General features: G+C 52.7%; 11 protein-coding genes across 11 annotated transcripts; 5 read left to right on the top strand and 6 right to left on the bottom strand.

Annotated features, from left to right (window-relative positions):
- Nucleotides 1–12: 12 nt before the first annotated feature.
- IUM83_17225 (putative DEAD/DEAH box RNA helicase) lies at nt 13–1,434 on the top strand (the record flags this gene model as incomplete). Its single annotated transcript, XM_067942159.1, has 6 exons — nt 13–212; nt 300–378; nt 445–540; nt 1,076–1,138; nt 1,271–1,315; nt 1,426–1,434. The coding sequence occupies 6 exons, from the start codon at nt 13–15 to the stop codon at nt 1,432–1,434; spliced, it is 492 nt and encodes a 163-aa protein (XP_067790892.1).
- Nucleotides 746–1,474, bottom strand: IUM83_17224 (Extradiol ring-cleavage dioxygenase; the record flags this gene model as incomplete). The annotated part of the gene is made up of 1 exon (XM_067942158.1): nt 746–1,474. The coding sequence occupies one exon, from the start codon at nt 1,472–1,474 to the stop codon at nt 746–748; it is 729 nt and encodes a 242-aa protein (XP_067790959.1).
- Nucleotides 1,475–2,240: 766 nt separating this feature from the next.
- IUM83_17223 (uncharacterized protein) lies at nt 2,241–2,645 on the bottom strand (the record flags this gene model as incomplete). Its single annotated transcript, XM_067942157.1, has 1 exon — nt 2,241–2,645. The coding sequence occupies one exon, from the start codon at nt 2,643–2,645 to the stop codon at nt 2,241–2,243; it is 405 nt and encodes a 134-aa protein (XP_067790894.1).
- Nucleotides 2,646–3,468: 823 nt separating this feature from the next.
- IUM83_17222 (uncharacterized protein) lies at nt 3,469–4,573 on the top strand (the record flags this gene model as incomplete). The annotated part of the gene is made up of 3 exons (XM_067942156.1): nt 3,469–4,129; nt 4,198–4,404; nt 4,464–4,573. 3 exons carry the CDS (start codon nt 3,469–3,471, stop codon nt 4,571–4,573), a joined length of 978 nt encoding a protein of 325 aa, XP_067790893.1.
- Nucleotides 4,574–4,644: 71 nt separating this feature from the next.
- Nucleotides 4,645–5,061, top strand: IUM83_17221 (uncharacterized protein; the record flags this gene model as incomplete). The annotated part of the gene is made up of 1 exon (XM_067942155.1): nt 4,645–5,061. The coding sequence occupies one exon, from the start codon at nt 4,645–4,647 to the stop codon at nt 5,059–5,061; it is 417 nt and encodes a 138-aa protein (XP_067790896.1).
- A 1,624-nt stretch (nt 5,062–6,685) lies between these two features.
- On the bottom strand, nt 6,686–7,165 carry IUM83_17220 (putative secreted RxLR effector protein; the record flags this gene model as incomplete). Its single annotated transcript, XM_067942154.1, has 1 exon — nt 6,686–7,165. One exon carries the CDS (start codon nt 7,163–7,165, stop codon nt 6,686–6,688), a length of 480 nt encoding a protein of 159 aa, XP_067790895.1.
- Nucleotides 7,166–10,041: 2,876 nt separating this feature from the next.
- Nucleotides 10,042–12,480, bottom strand: IUM83_17219 (Sulfate Permease (SulP) Family; the record flags this gene model as incomplete). The annotated part of the gene is made up of 1 exon (XM_067942153.1): nt 10,042–12,480. One exon carries the CDS (start codon nt 12,478–12,480, stop codon nt 10,042–10,044), a length of 2,439 nt encoding a protein of 812 aa, XP_067790938.1.
- A 1,735-nt stretch (nt 12,481–14,215) lies between these two features.
- IUM83_17218 (Sulfate Permease (SulP) Family) lies at nt 14,216–16,840 on the top strand (the record flags this gene model as incomplete). The annotated part of the gene is made up of 2 exons (XM_067942152.1): nt 14,216–15,981; nt 16,228–16,840. 2 exons carry the CDS (start codon nt 14,216–14,218, stop codon nt 16,838–16,840), a joined length of 2,379 nt encoding a protein of 792 aa, XP_067790939.1.
- Nucleotides 16,841–16,926: 86 nt separating this feature from the next.
- Nucleotides 16,927–18,698, bottom strand: IUM83_17217 (uncharacterized protein; the record flags this gene model as incomplete). The annotated part of the gene is made up of 4 exons (XM_067942151.1): nt 16,927–17,025; nt 17,086–17,207; nt 17,307–17,815; nt 17,893–18,698. 4 exons carry the CDS (start codon nt 18,696–18,698, stop codon nt 16,927–16,929), a joined length of 1,536 nt encoding a protein of 511 aa, XP_067790940.1.
- A 237-nt stretch (nt 18,699–18,935) lies between these two features.
- On the top strand, nt 18,936–19,553 carry IUM83_17216 (Ankyrin repeat-containing protein; the record flags this gene model as incomplete). Its single annotated transcript, XM_067942150.1, has 4 exons — nt 18,936–19,042; nt 19,111–19,184; nt 19,245–19,354; nt 19,419–19,553. 4 exons carry the CDS (start codon nt 18,936–18,938, stop codon nt 19,551–19,553), a joined length of 426 nt encoding a protein of 141 aa, XP_067790941.1.
- A 460-nt stretch (nt 19,554–20,013) lies between these two features.
- IUM83_17215 (Vacuolar-processing enzyme) lies at nt 20,014–21,423 on the bottom strand (the record flags this gene model as incomplete). Its single annotated transcript, XM_067942149.1, has 1 exon — nt 20,014–21,423. The coding sequence occupies one exon, from the start codon at nt 21,421–21,423 to the stop codon at nt 20,014–20,016; it is 1,410 nt and encodes a 469-aa protein (XP_067790942.1).
- Between the last annotated feature and the right edge of the window lie 182 nt (nt 21,424–21,605).

The raw sequence follows: 21,605 nt of genomic DNA, 5'->3' as shown, positions 1-21,605 counted from the left end.
TCTTTGCCGCCCATGCAGTTATTTGGGGAAGCGGTATGGCTTGAATTTCCAGCTGCGCTTCGGAAGCAAGTGGAAGCGAGAGGTGGGGGGTCTTGGACTGCAGCACTCCACGGCGTTGGTCACCTGTTTGTGTCTTTGGTTCGTCTGTTCGTTCTGTGCGATGCCGATGATGTCGGCACTGAGCACGTGAATGAGTTCGAGCAGCGTATTAAGTATGTTGATTGTGGCAGTCTTCATCAGCTGCTTGGGTTTTGACATGTTTCGTTTGTGCGTGAATTTGTGTGTGTTTTTGCATCCAGACCAAATCGCGTTACGATTTTTGAGCGAAGAGAAGGAGGCAGTGGATTAGTGCCCGAAATCGTCAAGGTGCTCCCGAAGGTATGCGTGCTTTCACCCCAGTTTTGCGATAGCTACTTACGGCAGCTTTAATGGAACTGTACACAGCTCATCGAAAAGGCATGGACAATTGCAAGCGAGTGTCTGTGCTCCGATGGCTGCCCGGCGTGTATTCAATCAGCTGGATGCTCAGAGTTTAACCATGTCCTGGACAAGCAAGGGAGTCTACAGATACTCAATGTTCTGCACAGTATTGTTGGTGATTCCTCTTGAGAGCGATGACAAGTCTGATCGGGTCAAGCTTGCTGTGGGTAACCAAAACCCTGCTCTACATGTTGTCTCTGCATCAGGTACTAATTGCGAAGTTTTTTATTTTTGAGCGGATGGGTAGGTGCGTGTTGCGTTTTCTTCATCGCCACACATAGTTCGCGAATGACAGGATATTCATACCCCAGCCGCCAAAAACTCTCTCCGCGCCTGGCCTGCCTTCCTCCATACCTGCACCAGCAGCGATGACAAAGGGTAAAATATGATCAGGTGTCGGGTGAGAGAGGCCTGCTGCAGGTGCCGCTTGCCAGTTAGTGATGAGCTCGGCGCGTTTATCCATGCTCAGCTTGGGCCCTGATGCTAAGGTGTTATCTAGCCATTCCTGAAATGCTTCAGCGCCCTTGATTAAACGGTCAGTGGGGTCGTGAACACCGCGAGCGTTGTGCGTAGACTGACCGGAGCAAATTATCAGCGTGTCGTACTCGCGGAAAGCTGCCAGGGACTTTCCCAAGTTGAAGTGAGTTTTGCTGTCCAGGTACGAGTTGATCGACATGGTAACGACGGGAATGTCGGCTTGAGGCCGAATCAACATCATAGGCACAAACACCCCGTGGTCGAACCCGCGATTTACGAGCTTGGCCTTGATGTTGTTGTTATTTTGCTCCAGGTGTTCCATCACCCTCCGAGCGAACTCGGGGTCGCCGTGAGCCTGGTAGGCCATGTCGTAGAACTCGGTGGGAAGGCCGTAGTAGTCGTGAATCATGTCAGGCTTGGCTGACTTGGAAATCTCAAACCCACTGCTGGCCGCATCGAAATGAGCAGAGACGATGAGGATGCGCTTGGGCAAGTGCTTGTCGTTCGGGTATAGCATCTCGAAGATGCTACTCAGCAGTCGAGCGGGGCGACACCTGCTGTCCATACCAGCATTATTCGAGGGAAGTAGCCACAACGCGCCGGGACCGTGCGAAACAGCGAGGACGGGATGGCGGAAAGGAGACATCCAGACTATCATAAAGAGATGTGGTGCGATCGGGGTGGAGATTTGAAAACTAAGACGGTCGGAGGCGACTTCGCTGGTCGAAATATCTCTGTTACTCCTCTATGTACAAGACTCGTTAGGATCAGCGGGTAATTTTGGACGAGAGCCATCGGTTTTGGGTGCGATGGATGATCTAATTTCGAAGTGTGACTATACGGAAAAAGTGTTGTTTTCAGTCTGCTGCTATTCATGATGTTCATAACTGCGTCACTCACGGTTTTTCATATCGAGTCACCATGTACTGTAGCAAAGAATCCCCACGATAGCGTAAATCTGTTGAAGTCGGCTTAAAATGTTGGTTCGCTGTCGACGCCATCGCTTTTCGGTACAGAAGATTTCCCCGCCGATTGGATCTAACGACCACAGAATAATCAGCAATCAGCAACCGCCTCAATCAGCGCGGTTGAAAGCGCTCGCATCCAGTTTTCGGAAAGTGAGATTCGCTCGTTTTTCTGGCATCGTCTATCAGCTACTAAGTACTTCGATACTATATCTGAAGTAAATAGGGTTGATAATTTGCGGTAGATAGCACGCCTTGAAGTTATCAGCCAAGATTATCGAGGGCCGACGTCTATTGATGCTGAAAGTTATTATTTGCCTAATTGTCTCGTATGATTGCCTTAGTCCCCGCTTGTCGCATCCGCTCGGCCCGTGCTTCTCGAATCTGTACCATCCGTGCCATCCGTTCTTTGGCGGCCAACTTGGCCTTGGCGAGCTCATAATATTTCTCATACTTCTTAGCCTCGACGCGGGTCTTGAACTTTCCAAGCTCAAAGGCTTGTTTGGGGGTTAATCCGTTCTTAAACAATTCATTAAACTTGTTTTGCTGAAGGCTGACCGTCGGAAGCTTGAGTTTCTCGTTCGCCTTCGCCGCTGCGAAAAGCTCTTTCCGGAACGCTTTCCTTTCTTTGAGCAGCTTGGCCACGTTCCCGAGCCTCGCACGCTCTCCATCACTTGCGAGCAAGTCGTCGGCTGCCGGTTCGTCGCCCCGAAGGAGTCTCATACGGGGCTCTACGATGGTAGGGACCTTCACCGAAAGCTTGGCCTGAATCGATTCGCCCCTGGTAAGGATAGCGACGACAAGCGATGTGTAAAATAGACCACGCATGATTGAGAGGCGATGAAACACGGGGCTCGAGCACTGGAAAGCGAAACGCGAAGTGGTCCGCTCGCGGAGGAAAACCTACGTGGGGGATAAACGAATGGTGGAGGCAAGTTTGCGTGCACACGGCACGTGTACGTTTGATAAAAGGGCGGGTGAAACAACAAACGTTGTTGACTTGACTGTGAATACAGTATAAACTTCGAACAATTAAGTAACAGTAAAAAGTAAATCGGTGGAACAAAGCTCATGATAACGCGACATCCAAGCATAAAGGCAATCGAGATCGATTACGGACTGTATGCCACTTACATGTATTATAAAATTATAGTATGTCGATAACTATCAATAAACTGTTTACGGTGGTAGCTCAAGTATCTGAATAATATAATATATAATCTACATATTATGTCGTGGCCACATTTCTTCTGTGGGTTACTTAACGGGGTTTTAATAATTAAAGTGGTAGTACAGTCAAACCTGTTTATATGATCCTCCCTATTTGAGCCTTGCCATTTATTTGATGCAAGCTTTGTTGCTACCAAATATTTTACTTAGTTTTGTATAACCGCTGTTTATATGTATACAAGGTATATGAGTCACATTTTGGAGGACCAAATTAGGTCTAACCTGTTTATTTGATTCACACTGTTCACGACCACACACTCTTCAAAGCCCCCACTGCTCAACGCCCAACGCCCAACGCAAGCCCCCTTCCCTCGCAATGTCTCCTCGCACCTGTCTGACGCTAGAACAAAAGCTCCAAGTGCACCTAAAGCTCAAGCAGAATCCTGGCATGAACAACCCCATGCTCGCTGAGTGGATCTACGCGACGTTCAAGGCCCGGGTCAGCCGTGCCACACTTGCCCGACTGCGCAACCTGCCTTCTTCCTACTTCAGCCACGTCGACCGGAGTGCAACCAAGCGGCGCCGAGTGAAATTCCCACAGTTCGAGCGGGAACTGAGGGAATTTTTCTTTCAGAACGATTATAAAACAACAATGGCGGACGACGTGCTCCTGCTGAAGGCGCATGAGCTGGCGGAGCGCTTAGGCATCGATTCCACGCAACTCAGGTTTAGCAACGGCTGGCTCCAAAGCTTTAAGAAGCGCAATGGTATCCGCTCCCATGTGCTACACGGAGAAGGTGGAGCTGTAGAAGATGATGCAGTGCGTGATGCCAGGCTAGAGCTACAAGAGCTGGTAGCACAGTTTGCACCCGATGATGTGTTCAACTTCGATGAAACGGCGCTTTTCTATCTCCTGGCACCTAACCGAACGTTAGCAACGACTATCCGCAAGGGCAAGAAAAAGGAAAAGCAACGTTTGACTGTGGCCTTCTGCTGCAACGCCACTGGTTCCGACAAGCTCGACCAAATTGTCATTGGTACGGCCAAAAACCCGAGGTGCTTTAAAAAGGGAGCGGCAATTAAAGGTAAACCTATACTGTACAAGTCCTCTGGATGACATCCGTCATTTTTGACGAATGGCTGCACCACTTCAACATGAGAATGGCGGCCTCCAATCGCAAAGTCCTACTTCTAGTCGACAACGCTTCATGCCACAAGATTCTACGAAACCTGACTCATGTGACCGTCCACTTCCTCCCTCCTAACATGACATCCGTTGTCCAGCCGCTAGATGCAGGTAAATATTTCATCAGTATTGTGGTAAGGCCAAAACTAACCAACTCTTTTACAATTTTTTTTATTATTATTTAGGTCGTTCAAGGCTCGGTACCGAAAGTATTTTGTGCGGTGGTGTTTGGATGCGCTTGAAGCTAACATTACACGCAAGCTCAACGTACTTGAAGCTGTCCAATTCTCTATAGATGCTTGGGCTGGTGTGACGCCAACGACGATTACAAATTGCTGGGTTAAAACTCGCATTTTGGGCGGAACGATGCTGGGAAGGGTCCGCGCTTACACGAATTACATTGAGGCGGTATCCGGCAATGAGATGGAGGAGTTGACAGCGATTTTATCGAAGTGGGAGGGCGCTGTGAGCGCTAGTGAGTATCTGGCAGTGGACGAGGACGTGCCTGCGCACGAGCCAGATGTGATAGTGGACGAAGCAGCAGGAAGTGATGCAGTTTCGCAGGACGAGCAGGAGGAGGAGGAGGAGGACCAGGAACCCACAATTCAACCTGCCATCGCTCTGAGACACTGCATGGAGCTGTCTGCATTTCTGCTTCAATGCGGAGAGCAGACTGATAGAGAACGAAGAGCTTTACAGACCGTGACCGCTTTGGTTCGGGAGACCACGGTGAAGGCAAAGCGGCAGCGAATTATGCGCGATTTCTTTACGTGCACCACATAATGTTTTTTAACTGAGTCCATTTTATATGAGTCATTGTTGTAGATGGCCACCAACGGGGCCTCATATAAACAGGTTTGATTGTATTATACCGGTAATGTGTGTTTGTTCAAATTGATTATGGATGTTTATTCGGGTATTGTAGTACATTGTAGTACATGTCCAGTCTATTGTACGTACCGTGTATAGCTACAGGTACATGTACTGTGACCGAGACGATCCCTATTTAGTGTAGACACAGGCAGCTGAGTGAAAACGCGCACTACCACTACGTGTATACCGGTATACAGTAGCAGAAACGACGTGACGACGTTTGTACCGGGTGGCATATTGCACTTCGAATCCCTGAAGTTTCCTAAGCTCGTTGTATTTTTATTATTCGGTTCTTCATTTCTTTTTCTAAAAATTGCACTTACATCAAGGGTTATTTTGTTGGCAACAATAAAAAGTTGTTTAACTAGTTCATTTCGTTAGCTACGGCTGGTTGTAAAATCTAAATTATTGACGAGGTATTCAAATTCGACGCCAAGGTTGGGTAAACTTACAGGTTGAGGTGCATCAAAGATCAATTGCTGCAGGACGTGAGCCATTTCATGTCCATCCAGCTTGACTTCAGCAGAATGCTAAAACATATTTTGACAGTGTCGGTGAAATAAGCTGACCAGACTTTGCGTTCTCGGTTGCCACTAAAGTGGATCTCGTTGTGAAGCTCCATGTTCCATGAAACACCATCGCTGTGTGGACCCTCCATATCAGCAAAATAGTCTTGTGCTTGTGTTTCCAACTAGTTTTAACGTCCTGTGAGTGCGGAAAAAGCAACAGACAGCCGAATCCTGCATTAAACGCCTTGCTCCATGGTAGCCGAAACGATCTCCACGTACTTGTCAGAGCGGTTGTTGACAAAAACTTCTGAAGTAAGTACTTGTAATACTACTATTTACTTAAGTACAGTTGTGCCAAAAAGAAAGAGCTATACTTGCTTACTATTACTTGTTTATTATATTGTGCCTTTCACAATTTTTGCCGTCATAATTCTGGCGTTATTCTATTCCCTTATCGACCCCAATTATGCCTCGAGCTAGCTAATTCCCATGTTAATTCCGGGTTGTCGCCTGGTCTGGTCCCAACTACGGAGGAAGAACCCGTTCCGTACTCACCGGCCAAGGCTAGACAAGAATATAGCTTTGGAGATGTGTGTTCATTTTTCAGTGAGCATTGATGTCACTTAGCAATAGGGACGAACATGTATGTCCGTTCCAACAGGTTATCAAATAATTATAGTGCACCTTCGATGAAGTATTTTTTGATGTTATGACCAATGGGGACCATAATATTTCGTCTTTCAGGGAGAGAAAATTTGTTTTCGCTGCACGAGCTCAGCAAATACATTGAAAGCGCATCAACGTATTTACACGGTCTAGACGCGATGAATGCCCATGACATTGAGAATCCGCGTGTACGCAGTGCGAATATACTTGAGCTGAAAGACAGACAAGGCCGGATACCAAGCACCTCAGCAGGTGTGGGAAATACACCCCGGTAAACCTCTGGTGTTGAAGTGCTGCAGATAGCAAGGTCCGACGCAATTTACCAAACGCTGGTCAATGCATTTATTGCGAGAAAAAAATTATCCTCTCTTGAATGCCGCTGGGTTCCGTGCTTTGACCAATTTGGCTAGAAACTTTTCGTATTCTTGGATCTCGTTGCCCCTGATTAATCCGAGGTTCTTGGCCTGTTTCGGGGAGTATCTTTTCTTAAGCAAGCCCAAGAACTTCCTGTCCAAGACGCTGAACGCCTGCTTCTTGATATGCAACTCCGCTTTAATGACGGCAGCATACTTGTTCGGGACCGTCCTCCTCAGTTTTAGCTGCTTGGCAAGTTTGCCCAGTTCCGAGGTTTGCGCGCGCTCTTCAGTTGCGAATAAATCGGCGTCGGCCGGCTCGTCGAGTCGAAGGAACCTCTTGCTGGATTCATCGATGAACGTACTATCGGCCGACGTCTTGAGGACGAGCCTTGCGGTCTGAACGGAATCGCCGGGGGCCGCAACAACAACATTGCCGCTGGTGAGGACAGTGACTGCAAGCACCCCGTAGAATAAACCTCGCATAGCAGATGAGGGAGGAGATAGACTTCAGTGTTGTAAGGCGAAACGCGAACTGACGCTCAGCCCTGTACCGGAGGGAAGCTGTACTGTACGTACAGTATACATGCACCGTACGATGAACGAATGGTGTGGGGGTGGGTGGGAGAGAGACGACCGCCAGACACCATAAACGAGGGAAAACCTGCAGAATTCAAACCGTTCCGCTGGAGGCAGAGCTTCATGATAAAATGACCTCCATCCTTCTCCCTATACCGGCATGGTAGTGAAAGGGAGTCGGATGGGACTTCCAAGAAACAAGATGTCCTCTTTTTCTTTTCTAAAATGATTAAACAGATGTGTTACTCGTGTTTACAAATTTAATTCGGGTACACACAACCCACGACAACACGGGTGCCATGCATTTTGAGCCTACTGCTGTAGGCTCACAAAAGAGCTAATGTCTTGGTTAATGAAGTAGAATAAGGATATTCCGCCTCGTACGTTGCTTTCGCATGTCAATTCACCTTGCATCATTGCGCTACAGTGTACAGTAGTGTGTGTGGAATTCGTGATCACACGCATTGAAATCGCAGTCGTATGCTCGATATACGTGTAGTTACTGTACAGAACTTACTGTGCTCTGCTAGTTAGTATACAGTAGTTAAACGACAAAATTTCAGATGGTTCACGTAAACAGTGTTTGCTGGAGACAGCTGATTCGACCAGCAGTGTTGTGGAGCCCACAATGTGGACCACGAATTGCTTTATAAGTAACGTTATTGTGCTTCCAAAAAAACGGCAAATCCGATGTTCAGAAGTCGGATATAGCGAGTCGGATAGAGGAATTAAACTGGCTAAGTAGATTACTCCATTCTGTCCTGCTATTAATAGGTAAGTAGAAAATAAAGAAAAAAATAGCACACCGGATTTAGAAGCACATCAGTTCTATTTTCAAAATTTTACGATTTTGTTTTACGAGTTTTCATTTTTTTACGATTCGCAATCTTGCAGAGGGGGGAGGGGGCAGAGAACCTCTATGTGTGTTAGTAGTTAGTAGTTAACTATACTGTAGAGTCCTGAAGTTAGAATCGCGATTGCAACGTTGACGTAAATGTTTATTGAGCCTTGAAGGCTGTCTTGGTACTCATGCTTGGGGCTTGAAGCCCAATTTTCTTGGTGGTGCTTGGACAGTAGAAGTCGATCACCATTGTTTCGTTGTGGTTAATTCAATCCTCGTACTCCTCTTCCCAACAGCCCGTCGAAGTCGACACGCTTTCAAGAAGCAGCTTGAACTGGTTGGGGCACTCGGGAGGGAATGCGGACCCCTTGATCAAGTGTCCGGGGGTTAGTAAATACGTTCCTTTAACATGACTAGTGCGGTTGCTTTGAGCTAACACACGCTGCGCGGGGACAGGTTGCAGAGGGCCCGGAGGCCGGAACCGATTACACAAAGACTGCAAATTGCGAAGTGGCCTACAGTCTTGTACGACTCACTATGAAGTGGAAGAGGGATCTTTGCAAGAAACCGATCTTCCAGCGTCAAGCTTCACTGAACAGTTAAGCATAGACACGACCCTCTACGACTCGTGTTTTTTTTACGAGTCTAGATTGACGACTCGTAGAATTTTAAGATTCGTTGCGTTTTACGAGTTGCTAAAAAGCAAAATCGTACGACTTTTTTTACTGTGCCATTATGCCCACTAATAGCACTTTTCACTCGACAGCTTCCCATATCGTCGGTTTCAGATTGATGTCGGTCGCACGAGCCACTTTGGGATACGTCGGGTTCGTAACAAAACCACTCCAGTCCTTACCTCCAGCAGGGGTAAGGAGTCTTAAAGTTTTACATTTTTTAGGTATCGAGTCGTAGGATTTACTTCATAGGAATTGTATGGATTTTATCTTGTACGAGTCGCAAGATATTACTTTGTGCGACTCGTAGGATTTACTTTGTAGGACTCGTATGATTGTGCATTGTACGAGTCCCAAACTTTTAATTTGTACAAGTCGTAGGATTTTAGTTTGTACGAGTCGTAACGATGCGAGTTGTACACTTTAAATTTGTATGAGTCGCACTGTTATACGAAACCCGACATAAATGTGGATATTTTAGATGTACTGTGGACTGCGAAATCTTATAGGTATTCGAAAACGTTGCAACCTATACTACCGTTTCCTCTGAGTCATGGCGACGCTGGGCGCTGCTGCTGACCCAGATCGAGCTGATTTGTGTTGCGGTAAGCCACCTTAGTGTGCGCGGAGGTGTCGAGCAATTCCATAACGTGCATTCCGTGGTCAATCGCAGCAGGATTACCCCGCAAAGAAGACATGACACTCCGTGCAGGAGGCGTTGTGGTCGGCATTAAGGATTGATCAATGATTACATCTTTGGTCGGTTCTGCATCTCCTCACAGTCTAGCTCGTTTCAGTTTCCTATTTTGCTTTTTTCCTCGCCACTTATAAGTAGGTTCTCTACCTACTTACGTTTTGACAAGCTACTTAGCCAGTTTAATTCCTCGGGTCGGATATAATTTGCAGCTCAGAGATAGTGGCGAAGGTCCTAGATGCAAGTACCTGTACGATTTAGCTGGCTAAACCTTGGCCAGGTTGACCAAGCAGGACGAATTTGCAGTTTTTAAACGGCAAAAACGACTGGATAGCGCGATATCGCCGACGCGGCTCTTATTTCTAGTAGATACAGGTCACATACACGGTACCACAAGCTCCCGGCTCGACGGGGGGGGAGGGGGGCTTGAAAATGATAAAACCCAAGGTTACGGTCGGTTGGTAAAATACATGTACAATAATAATGTGTACTTGCTCGTTTAAATCTCTATTTTATATCTTCTTCAAACTAGTAACTTTCTTGTTGTAGTATTTCTCTTGAAAACAAACAGTTTTTAAACGGTAGGTAAGACAACCGCAGACTGCATCGCTGCATCTCGAACGCGTATCCACAGCGCAGGCGCGGACTCCTGCATCGACTCGAACGCTTCCCGACTCAACTCAAACACAGTGCACGGCTGCGTCGCAGTAGCGGTTGACTGCCGCTGCTGACGGTTGATGAAGTCCGCTTCGCCAAACAGAGAGCCGCTGCTAATCAGTGACTGCGACGTCGCGATGCTGCCTCTAGCAAGAAAATAGCAGTGGTCTGCAGACTGCCCAGAGGCGTAAAACTCGTGACCCGTGGGAACTTCGTACCTCTTGAAGAACTGCCCAGCGCCGCACAGAAGCTGGTGGTCGTCACACTCACCGATGAAGTCCTGGAGGACCAAACTCGCACGTTGTTCGTTGATACTGCTAGCACGCGCAGACGCGCTCTCGGAGCTGGTCACACAGCCCAGTAGTTGGTTCTCGCAAAATTCCAGCGCGGGCTCCGCGCTCAAGTAGAAACTCGCCTCGTCCGCGACGTCATTCTTCACGAACAAATTCTGGATCTCGGGGGCCGCTCCAGCGTAGATGACGACGATGTCGTGGTTGTTGCAGTACTTCTGCAGGATCAGGAAGGCGCTCCTTGCCGCCGTCGCATCCATCGCTGTGACATTGGCGAAATCCATGATGACATACTCTGTTGGTGGTGCGTTCGAGTCTGCAGCTGGGGTTCCGTCAAGACACTCGATCAAGGGAACTCGGCTCTCATCCGGCGTGAGCGGCATGCTAATGTCGCCGAGGTAACTCATCCCCGCGTCTTCGGCGAAACCTGGCAATTTCTTGCGGACGTACACAGCCTTCTGTACCCCATCGAGGATCTGCGCCGACGAACCGAAGAACAGGAAGCCGCTCAGCTCGAAGTAGGCAATGGCACCACTCCTATCATTGAGGAGTTTACGCTCCTCGAGAGACCGCACCGCGTCCGACGAGCGGGGTTTACGGGCCACAACGGGCAAACGCACGTAACCCAGCAGGAAGTTCACGATGGCGATACCCACTCCAATGAGCATACCGACGTCGAGCGACTCGATGTTCACAGCGATGAATGTCAACCACAGCACCACGTACTCGCGCAGTGACATCTTCTTGTACGTGAGCACGAGCCACTCGATCATGAGGTCGATGGCGATGAAGATGAGCGTGGCTGCGAAGAAGAACCGCGGCACGTAGCTCATGACAGACACGGGGGCTAAGACGACGCCGAACTCGGCGATGATGACGCACACACCGACAATGCGGGAGTTGATCTTCGACCGGTAGGTGAAGATGGTCTGTGAGAAGATGTACGAGCCACTGTACCCGCCTAGTACACCGCTGACAACGTTGGACCAGCCGACCGTCTTGAGTTCGTGATTAAAGTCGAGCTTGCTGCCCATGTCGAGCTCGATAGCAGCGATATCCAAGCAAGAGCCAAACGCCACGATGAAAACCATGCCGATCCATGTGCCGAATTGCTTCGGGAGCTGACCCCAGTGCACCTGGGAGAAGTCGAAGAGGTCGATGAGATCAAAGATTGTGGCAGGGTCCTTCGCAGGGTCGATCCAGCCTCCGTCACGTGCTTCGTCCATCGAGATGCCACCCACCAGCATGATGAAGAAGAACACCACCGGCATGATCATGATAGCCCCCGACAAGATGAACGAGTTGTCGTATCGCTGCGAAACCACGAGCAAGAAAGCACCGCCCAGCACACCAGGTACGCACAGCAGGACATCGTGAGCGTTGTCGAAGACACCGGCCATGGACTCGACATCGTTGACGACAAGACCCGTGCACAAAGCGAGTCCTGCATAGAAGCAGAAGATGCCGATGTATGCCAGATAACCACCGATCACGGGCATCGGCAGGTACGATGCGAGAGCGGCCAACCGCAGCTTTCCCATCACCACGAGGCAGACGCCCAGCAACGCCGTAGCGATGCCAATAGTGACGATAGAGGTTGCCACCTTGGCCTCCACTGGCACGTCGTCGCCCAGCGAGTTACAGATGGAAGTAGCCATAGTGCTGAGGAAGATGAGGCCGGCGTCCTGCACCTGTCCGATGGAGAACGGCAGCGAGCTCAAAAGCGTGAACATGACTTGGTGGACTGCACTGGAGTAAACGACGAGCTTGGAGAGCGCCGGCATGAAGTCTTCGAAGTCTTTGTGGCTGAAGAGAATGACGGCATAGCCGTACATGGTGGGGATGGTCAGGATGGAGTTGATAATACCATACATGACCGCGTTCGTGATGTGGGCGATGTTCTGCTGGTTGTCTTTGCGAGTCGAATTTGCCACCCTGCCGTTGGTATGCAGTAGCATGTGCGAGGGAGATTCGAGGTTGGTCTTCCGGGTCTTCTCGTGCGTAATGGAGACCATCGAAAGCTGCGATAGCCGAGAGACGCTGTTGCCGTGAATGATCGAGTCCATCGTCGAGCCGGGGGTGACCAACGCGACAGCCCCTGAACACGTGTGCAGTACACTGCAAGAAGCAAAATGAACGCTGGCTAGGACCTGAAGGGGCCGAGATTCACAGTGACGCCAGTTTGGTTCATTGAAACGAGCAGAAATCGCGAGTGCCATCCGTTGCGCTGTCCATCATCGCACTGATCGGGACCATGACGTACCCAGCAAAACGAGCGGTTGCCGACACTGTCCATCGTGCGGATTGCGTTGTTGATTAGAGCGAGGATGTTGTCCACATCGCTCCACGTATCTCGCTCCGTCTCATTTTCGTGTTGTCTTGCATTAACCTGCTGCTTCAACACCATTGATTGAAGATTGAAGACAGAGCCGGATGATTACTGTTTGTTCGGATACTTCTCGGATCTGTTGAGTTTGTAAACAAAAGCTCCTTAGAAGTTCTGAAGCAACAAGCAGTCCCATGTGACAGGCAACTGCGTGCGGCTTTCGAGAAACAAACGCTTACTTATTTAGCGCGCAGCTGTCCAAGCAGTGACAAGGCAAGTTGTGCTCAGGGAGGACCGTACCGCTGTTGATTCCCAACGCTGCATAACACTCACGCGATCTTCTTGCGTAGCCATCCATCCGGTTTTACAGCGATAACCTGCGTGTTTGTTCTGTCCGGTCCAACACGTGGCTACACGCCTATCCTGCCCAGTGCGTACATGTACAGTAGTGGTATGCAGCTAGGAAGCACAAGGCCATTCGATTGCCGTGATCATGCCTCGCGAGAGGAGGCGATGCCATAAACTTACAAAATCAGGATCAGGAGGATACGTGCGGTGCGCGGCAACCAACGATCAACCTAGTAGTGTGGTGGTCCAGCAACACGTGCCGCAAACAACTCTTTGAGAGTAATTCGGTTGAGCGGACATTCTAACACAGCAGAAATACTTGACAGACACATCCGTCGCTGGTCTTCGCTGTCGTATGGGTGCTTCCTAGGGTCAATCTCGTTGCCTACAGCTCGGTCATGAGGCGTTTGAAGGCGTCTGTTAACTAGTCATTCTGAATCACTGATTCGCCGCCCGCTCTTTAGCAAGTGAGGCCCTGGTTTCTCCAGGAAATCGTCACGTCCAGTTTTTCCCTTTCGTTGAAAGTCGAAGGTTCGACCACCACAAGCTCACCAGTCGTTGTCACCTAACTGTAGTGACGAATGTCACTCACCTGCGTTGCTACAGCAGCAGTCTCGAGCGTACCGAATTCCAGCGGTTCAGGCTCCACGCTACATGCATCGCTACATAATGTAGCTCCTGGTGGAAGGGCGTTACGACAGCAACACTCATGGATAGAACTGCGATAATCTGAGCGTGTATATCCCGTGATGTATGGAGAAGTGCATCCCGCCCCGCGAAGTGTCCTGGCCCTCAACTCCCCCATTCAGTCTTGACCGTCGAATCCAAACGCATTGTGTGTGTGTGTGTGTGTGTGTGTGTGTGTGTGTGTGTGTGTGCACGGCTTCACACGGTCCGAGTATCTCGCCGCTAAGTATCCCCCCGTGGGTTACGAAGCGTAACCTGAGACCGTACCCGTTACAAACTTGTCACCGTTGCGCGGCCCATCACCATTTTGCCCATTTTCGTGGTGGTCCTGACATAGTGAGGAGAGGTCCACTTCCACCTCCACCAGCGCACAGGTCCAGTCCAGTCGGTCTCACTAGCCACGCTGCACCACACCTGCGTCCAAGCCTGCAGCGCCGCCAATGTACTCGCCCGCGCTCTCGGGCGCCGTGAAGCGCCGGAGCAACTCCAACTCCGCGCCGCGCGCTCCGGCGGCCGAGCGCGCCGTCCAACGCGCCACCGAAACGGCCCGGAATGACGCATCGCAGCAGCGTCGCCGCCACCGCAGCTGGGTGGACGAGGGCTCGCCCTGCAATGGCGAGGCCATGGCGCTGCTGGTGGGCAACGACCCGCAGACGGACAGCCAGCCCTCCACAGGCGGCTGGAACGGCCGCCAACTGGCCAAGCTGACGAACGCGCTCATGTACGGAGTCATCAACTCGATCCTGACCATCCCGTGCATGTACGGCTACGCCGCCATCATCTTCGGGCACCCGGACTTCGCCAGCTTCATGCCGGCGCTGTCCAAGCTCGTCATGTTCTCCAGCGTCGTGCACCAAGTCATGTTCACGCTGCTGAGCTCGCTGCCCTTCGCCATCGGCCAGGTGCAGGACGCCGGCCTCATCTTCCTCAGCGCCATCGCCACGTCCATCTGCAACTCGCTGGGCGAGGACGTGCCGCTCGAGGCCAAGGTCACGACCACGGTGGTGACTATCGGCCTGGCCACGGCCTCGCTGGGCGTCGTGCTGGTGCTGCTGGGCAAGTTCAAGCTGGCGGGCCTCGTGTCGTACCTGCCCATGCCCGTGGTGGGCGGCTACTTGGCGTTCATCGGCCTCTTCTGCATGTACGCGGGCCTCTCGCTGTGCACGGGGCTGGTGATCAATGACTTCACGTCCATGCTGCAGATCTGGGACCCACACTACATGCTCCTCTGCGTCCCGGGCGTTCTGGGCGGGATCGTCCTGTTGCTGGTGTCGCAGCGCTGTGAGAACTCGTTCGCGCTGCCTGCTGCGATTCTGCTCATGCCACTGCTCTTCTTCGTGGTGCTGGCGCTGTGTGGCGTCTCGCTGGATGAAGCGCGCGAGTTCGGATGGGTCTCGCCGGCCTCGGACCCCGCTGGCTTCGTGCAGATGTTCGACCTGTTTGACTTCTCGCAGATGCACTGGAACCAGGTGCCGAAACAGCTCACGACGTGGCTGGGCATGACGTTTGTCGTGGCCTTCTCGTCGTGTCTGGATGTGGCGGCTATCGAGATGGACATGGGCAGCCAGCTCAACATCAACCACGAGCTCAAGTCCGTCGGCTGGTCAAATTTTGTGAGCGGACTGCTGGGCGGATACACTGGATCGTACATTTTCTCGCAGACCATTTTCACCTACCGCTCCAAGACCAACTCACGTCTTGTGGGTGTGTGCGTTATCATCTCCGAGTTCGCGATCGTGCTCATTCCGCTCTCCGTCATGAGTCTCGTTCCGCGATTCTTCTTCGCTGCGACGCTGATCTTCATTGCTATCGACTTGATGGTGGAGTGGCTTGTGCACGTGTATCACAAAATTTTGCCGCGCGAGTACGTGGTGTTATGGCTGTCTTTCATCGCGATCAACATGGTCTCGCTCGAGCTGGGAATGGTGCTTGGCATCGGCTTCGCCATCATCAATTTCTTGTTTGGCTATGCTCAGGTTCGCGTTGTGAACCGTCGATCACGCTCCTCGGCTGCTGTGCGAAAGCTCGCAGCGCGAACGTTGCTTGGCCAGAAGCGCGACGCCATCGTGTACTTGGAGTTGTATGGTTACCTTTTCTTCGGCTCCTCGGTGCAGATTCTTGAGGACGTGCAGAAGGCTGTCCACATTCGCAAGCCCCGAGCTGCTCTCAAGCAGAAATCGAAGAGGAAAGTGGACATTGACCCACAGTTCGTCGACGACTCCGGTATTCCACTCACGCCTGTGTCAAAGCGAGATGTCCCCATCGAGTGTCTGGATGGTAGTCCTGCGCCTCACCCGGACGGTTTGCCGACCGAATACGTCGTCATGGACTTCACCCGCGTCTCTGGTATGGATGCTACGGCTGCACGCAGTGCATTTATGATCTTGCAGCAGCACTGCAAGCGCCACGAAATCACTGTCATTTTTGCCGACGTTCTCCCGGAGATCCGCAGTCTGCTACTCAAGAATGAGATCGCAGAAGAGGAGAATTTCTTTCTCAACGCTGAGTCTGCCTTGGAGTTTTGCGAGAACCAGCTACTGGTGAACACGCACCATGCGCAGGAGCTGACCAATCACCACGAGTCCATGAGTGTGCTGCTGCACCGCTTCATGGGCGAACCTGACGACTCGCCGCTATTCCGTGGTGTCGACCAGTTCTTCCGTAAGTATGAGGTACCTGCAGGTTACGAGTTCTACCGTGTCGCGTCGTACCCGGATCGGTTCTACTTCCTCGCCAGTGGCCGTGTTGCGCTCTTCATGAACGACGATGGAAGTGTGGCCCCCGGCAAGTCCATGACTCTACTGGAGAATGTGATGCCCGGTGCCATGTTCGGTGAGGTGGACTTCTTCGGCCGCCAATACCGCTACATGGCTGCGACAGCGCTGGAGTCCTGCACGGTGTTCGAAATGACCCGGGAGACGTATGAAACGATGGATGAATTGGCACCTGCTCTCTGGAATCGCCTCCGCGACGTTGTCATGCAGTCCATGGCGCTGTCGATCACCAACACCACATCCATCAACACTCTGAACAACGCCAACGGCAATCTCCCTACTGTTGCTTAGAACTTCAAAATCAATACATAGAATTTCAGTGCGTTGCCATGAAGTTTCTTACCGAAGAGGTCAAAAAATCTATTCTACTGGTTTGCTCAAAAGCGGAAGTTGCGAGCAAGGTCGCGAAGGGCGTTTTGCTCAGCCCACTGGCACTTCAGGACCACACTCTCAGCACTAGGGTCAAACACGACAAACTGAAAATACGTAAATCACACGAGTACCACAATCTGTAGTTCAGCTTGCTTGGCACTTACCATGGGGGCAGTAGCGGCGTAGAACAATCCTGCACGCTCTTCGTGACATAAAGAATTGCCAAACAAGTCGGAAAATTGCTCCTGCTCGAGTGTGTGGTGCACCGGTTCTTGTGAGTGATACTCTGCAGACGTGTAGAAAGTAAAATCATGTGCCATGCCAAACAGCTTCATAAATGCCAGACGGCGTATTCCGTCACACGCCACTTCCAGTTCGGGCTTACTTGTGTTGTCACGGACCATGCGACCAACCTGCCGCAATTTCGTTCTGAACATCCCAACGACCGAGTCCAGTACACGCTGCGCGTCGACAGTGGCAATGCGGCATTCAGCTCGATATCGCGCGTTAAGCACTCCTGTCCGCTCCGCCTCAGCTTTTTTCAGCCGTTCTAGCTGAGCCTTGCACGCCGTTAGCTCATTCACGATCGAATCTGTCCGCCCCACATCAGGGCCACGGTCCTGCAGCCGAAGCTGCGCCCGTGCAGCTGCCAATTGGTTCTGTGCCTGGGTAACCTCGCGCTTTGCCTTCTCCTGTGCTGCCGAGACCTCATTCTTCGCCCGCACGCGTACCTCGTCATTTTCAATTAGCATGCGCTGCAACCGCTTTCGTAGTCCATTGTTCTTCTCCTCCAAAGCAGCCTTTTCACTCCGCTCCTTTTTCAGGTCAGCCATCAGCGCAGTCACATTCACAGGCTGCCCGTTGTCGTCCAGCATGGTCACAGCCCGCTGTGCACTGCAAGTAAAATACAACGACAGATAAACAATCAGCAAACCCAACCACCCCTCCTTCACCTCAACTCAAATACTCACGGTCTCGCTCGTTTCCTCGGTTGCTGGCCACCGTTCGCCGGCGCACCCGCCGTAACCGGGATAGACGGCGGCGGAACTCCCGTCTGAGGCGCCGACGTCGTCGGTGGATACCCCGCAATGATCCTCCCTGGTTGTCCACGCGGACTCGCCCCATTCTGAGGCCAATACGCCGGCGAGGCCGACACGGATCCCCCTCCACTAGTCACCGTTGCCGGCACGGACTTCACCGAAGCCGCGCCCCAGGGGTTAACAGGCGGAGACTGCGCCCCGTGAGGAGACCGCGTGCTCATCTGTGCTCCAGCCTGCCCGTTATGTTGCAGATTGGGGGCGTCGCCCCTGGACGCCGAATACTCGGGCCGCTCGATCTCAAACACGAGCTCTCCCGGCCGCGCGGCCTTGAGTTGCTGGATGACCGCGAGGAACTCCTGCCCCGTGAGGTCCGCGCCGTTCACGGACAGCAGCGTGTCCCCCACCCGCAGACTCGAGTCGCCGCCCTGCAGCGTGGACACCTGCAGCCGCTTGTAGCGGTCGTGGCGCACGCCGAAGCCCAGCTTGTCGCCGCGCTTGGTCACTCGCACCGTCATGCGCCGCACCCCGTCGCCGCGCGGCGCCTCCACGCGGAACTTGTTGAGTTGCGGCTGCGTCTCCCGCTGCTGGAAGCCGCCGCCGCTGGGCGACGCGGTGCCGGCCACGACCGTCGACTGGCGAGACGGCGCCTTGGTGAGCGAGAACACGACGGTGTCGCTGCTGAGCGCCGGGGAGCCCGAGGACGCGGCGGGCTGTGCGCGCGGCGGGAGGTGCGCCATCCTGCAGAGGCTCAAACAGTGAGACTGCTGTGCTGCTTTGGGGTGAGTTTTAGCGCTACAGGTCGTGTCTAACTTCTATTTTTGGATTTGTGGCTGTTTGTACGCGCCAGTTTTGAACGTGTGTGGTGTACATAACGTACTCAGATCTGAGGATTCGGGCATTTGGGCATTTGGGCCCATTTTGGGGAGGGCAGTGTACCCACTCAAAGTCGTCGTGGTCATCAGGAAAACATGAGCATGAACGTTTGGACGGCGGCGAGCGACGGCGACTTGGACAGCGTCAAGGCGTTCCTGGCTAGCGGAGGCGATGCCAATGCCAAGGACGAGTACGGCTACACGCCGCTGTAAGTAAATAAGGTTGGGTTGGATTGCGGTGGAGAGGTTGTCGGCTGACGAGTTGTGCTGCTGGTAGGCAAGCGGCGGTGAGCTACACCCACATGGAGCTGGTGGTGTTCCTGCTGGCGAGCGGCGCGGACGCCAAGCTCGGTGGGCGTGGCGCGTTCTCTTTGGTGTTGCTGGAGGAGAAGACTGACGCTTGCTGCGCAGGTGACAACGAGATGGACACGCCGCTGCACCGCTGCGAGACGGTCGAGTGCGCCAAGCTGCTGCTGGAGCACGGCGCGGACCTGAACGCGCGCAACGCCGAGGGCCAGACGGTGAGTTGAGTGGCGGGAGGTTTTGATGCCGGTAGGCGTTGCTGGACTAATCGGTGTCTTATAGCCGTACGATGTTGCCATTGAGGACGAGCACGAGGAGCTCAAGACGCTGTACGAGAACTTGGGCGCCGAGAAGTCGGCCTCGATCCCCGAGGAGCAGGAGGAAGGCTTCCCCAACGGTGTTAACCTGGAAGGATAGACGGCCGGGTGGCAGCTCTATTGTATTTTGAACAACAGGAATAGACCTCCTTTTCGATAGTGTCGAGTTCAGCGAACGCGAGTTCTTGGCGTCCCATGGACTCAACTGCACAATGGGGCGCAAAACCGGCTTACAACAATCCGCTCGTGCAGGGTGCCAAGCTTCTTACAGGTACATAACTCTTTCCTGATGCTTCCTACCACTACATTTGTTTGATTGTGTTCACTCAGCAAGAGGTTGTCAACACTACCCGCTGTCAAACGGTTCAGGCTCATTATATCATTTTAGTATCATCGTGAACAACTTTCCATTGGAAACGCCAACATGTATTCATGCACGTGCAGAGGCTTCTCACTCCTTCTGCGTTCGACAAGGCAAAAGCTCAACTGACAGAGCGCTTTGCATCCCTCCTGCTGCAGTCGACCAATTCTGTCCAATCGTTTTGTACCATGGTTTTGGCTCATCCCAGCATGGCTACATTGGTGTCGAACACACCATTCTTGGTGACGAGACGGAGCTCGACCACCGAGCAGGCATTGCGCACCATCGCCAGCACTACGTCTTGGCTCAACTTCGCCTCACACAAGTCCATTAGCGCTCCAACGTACTTCAGACTGTAGCTGGTAAGCCCACCGGCGTACGAGCAGGACGTCTCGTAGGCGCGAGTGACCTCTTCATGGCATCCAAAGTTCTGTGGCTCTTCAACTTGAAGCAAAGCCGAACCAGTCTGCTGCTCGTACAGGGCGCGGATCGTCTCGAACACCTCGTCCGCAGCTTCCCGAGCCTGAATAATTGCAGTGAGTTCCTCGGCAACTACACGCCGATCTTTGCCAGGCGCAGCTCGCAAGTAGCGGTAGAACTCGACGACAAGGTCCACGTCGCGGGCGTCCACCGCGCTTTCAACAGCAGACTGAACACCAAGCGTACCAGGAGTTTTAGCCAGCGACTCGGTGTCGTCGCCGCCGGACTCGTCGTCGTTGGGGGCCTTGTCGTACGTGGACTGGTAGTTGCCGACAATTTCGTGGCTGAGCTTGGAGACTCCAAACGACTTGACGTGGCTCTTGGTGGTGGCGTTCTTCACTCGGTGGAACTGCGTGGTAAGCGACTCCCCCGACAGGTCCGTGAGGTCGCTGTCTTCCATCCAGTTGACCGAGTACAGATCCCCGAGACACGAGCCAATGCGCTCACCGTCCACTTCATCCAAAGGAGGGCAGTACGCGGCCCACGAGGACTCGTATCCGTTCGCCGCCGTCGTCACGTACGCGTTGATGCTCTTCATAAAACTGTCCGAGAACATGGAGCCCGACTCGCAGGCCTCCATGTAGAACACGAGCTCCTTGTACATTTTCTTGTCGTGCATGGTTTTCATCGCCTTCTTCAGCCTCGCCGCCGAGAGCGGCTTCATGTGCGGGAAGTACACGCTGCCGCGGGACCCGTGGTCCACGAAGTTGACGAACACTCGGTCCTCGGCCGTGCTGTTGAGCACCTTCTTGCCGAAGGCGCCGGAGCTGTTGCCCGTGAGCACGTTGAGGAACGTCTCGGGCGTCACCTCCACGCCGCGGTAGTCGATGTTGCAGCCCTTGTACACGTCCACGGGCCGCGAACCGTTCTTGCTCGAGGGCTTGTTGAAGACCTGGCCCGGGTACGGGTTGCGCTCGTGCCAGGCCACGTCGTCGAACATCATGAGCACCACGTTCTCGGCCGGGATGCCGTGGCGCCGCACGACGTGGTAGGCGTGGCAAGCGTCAGCCTGGTGCCGGTAGTTGCTGTACCCGTTGGAGCCGGCCACGATGACCGCCCAGTGCTCGGCGACCACTGCGGGGAGAGCGCCGAGCAGCGCGAAGAGCAGCACGAGGAGCGGCGGCGCCATCGTTCGGGATCGGGAGATGGCGAATGGGTTGCGCCCCTCTGGCGGCGAAGGGGATTGTTCTCCGCTTCAACCAAAGTGTAGCCATATCCAGATAGAGAGGGGAGCCTGACGCCGACCACCTTGTTGCTAAAAGCGCTGGCTCCTAACCATGCCACACCATGCCATACGCCCCAAAACGATGG

Source organism: Phytophthora cinnamomi, assembly GCF_018691715.1.
Source record: "Phytophthora cinnamomi strain GKB4 chromosome Unknown Contig43, whole genome shotgun sequence".
In the NCBI taxonomy this organism is placed as follows: Eukaryota; Oomycota; class Peronosporomycetes; order Peronosporales; family Peronosporaceae; genus Phytophthora; species Phytophthora cinnamomi.
Note: the sequence above shows the minus strand (reverse complement) of the source record. Positions and strands in the feature narration are given on the sequence as shown.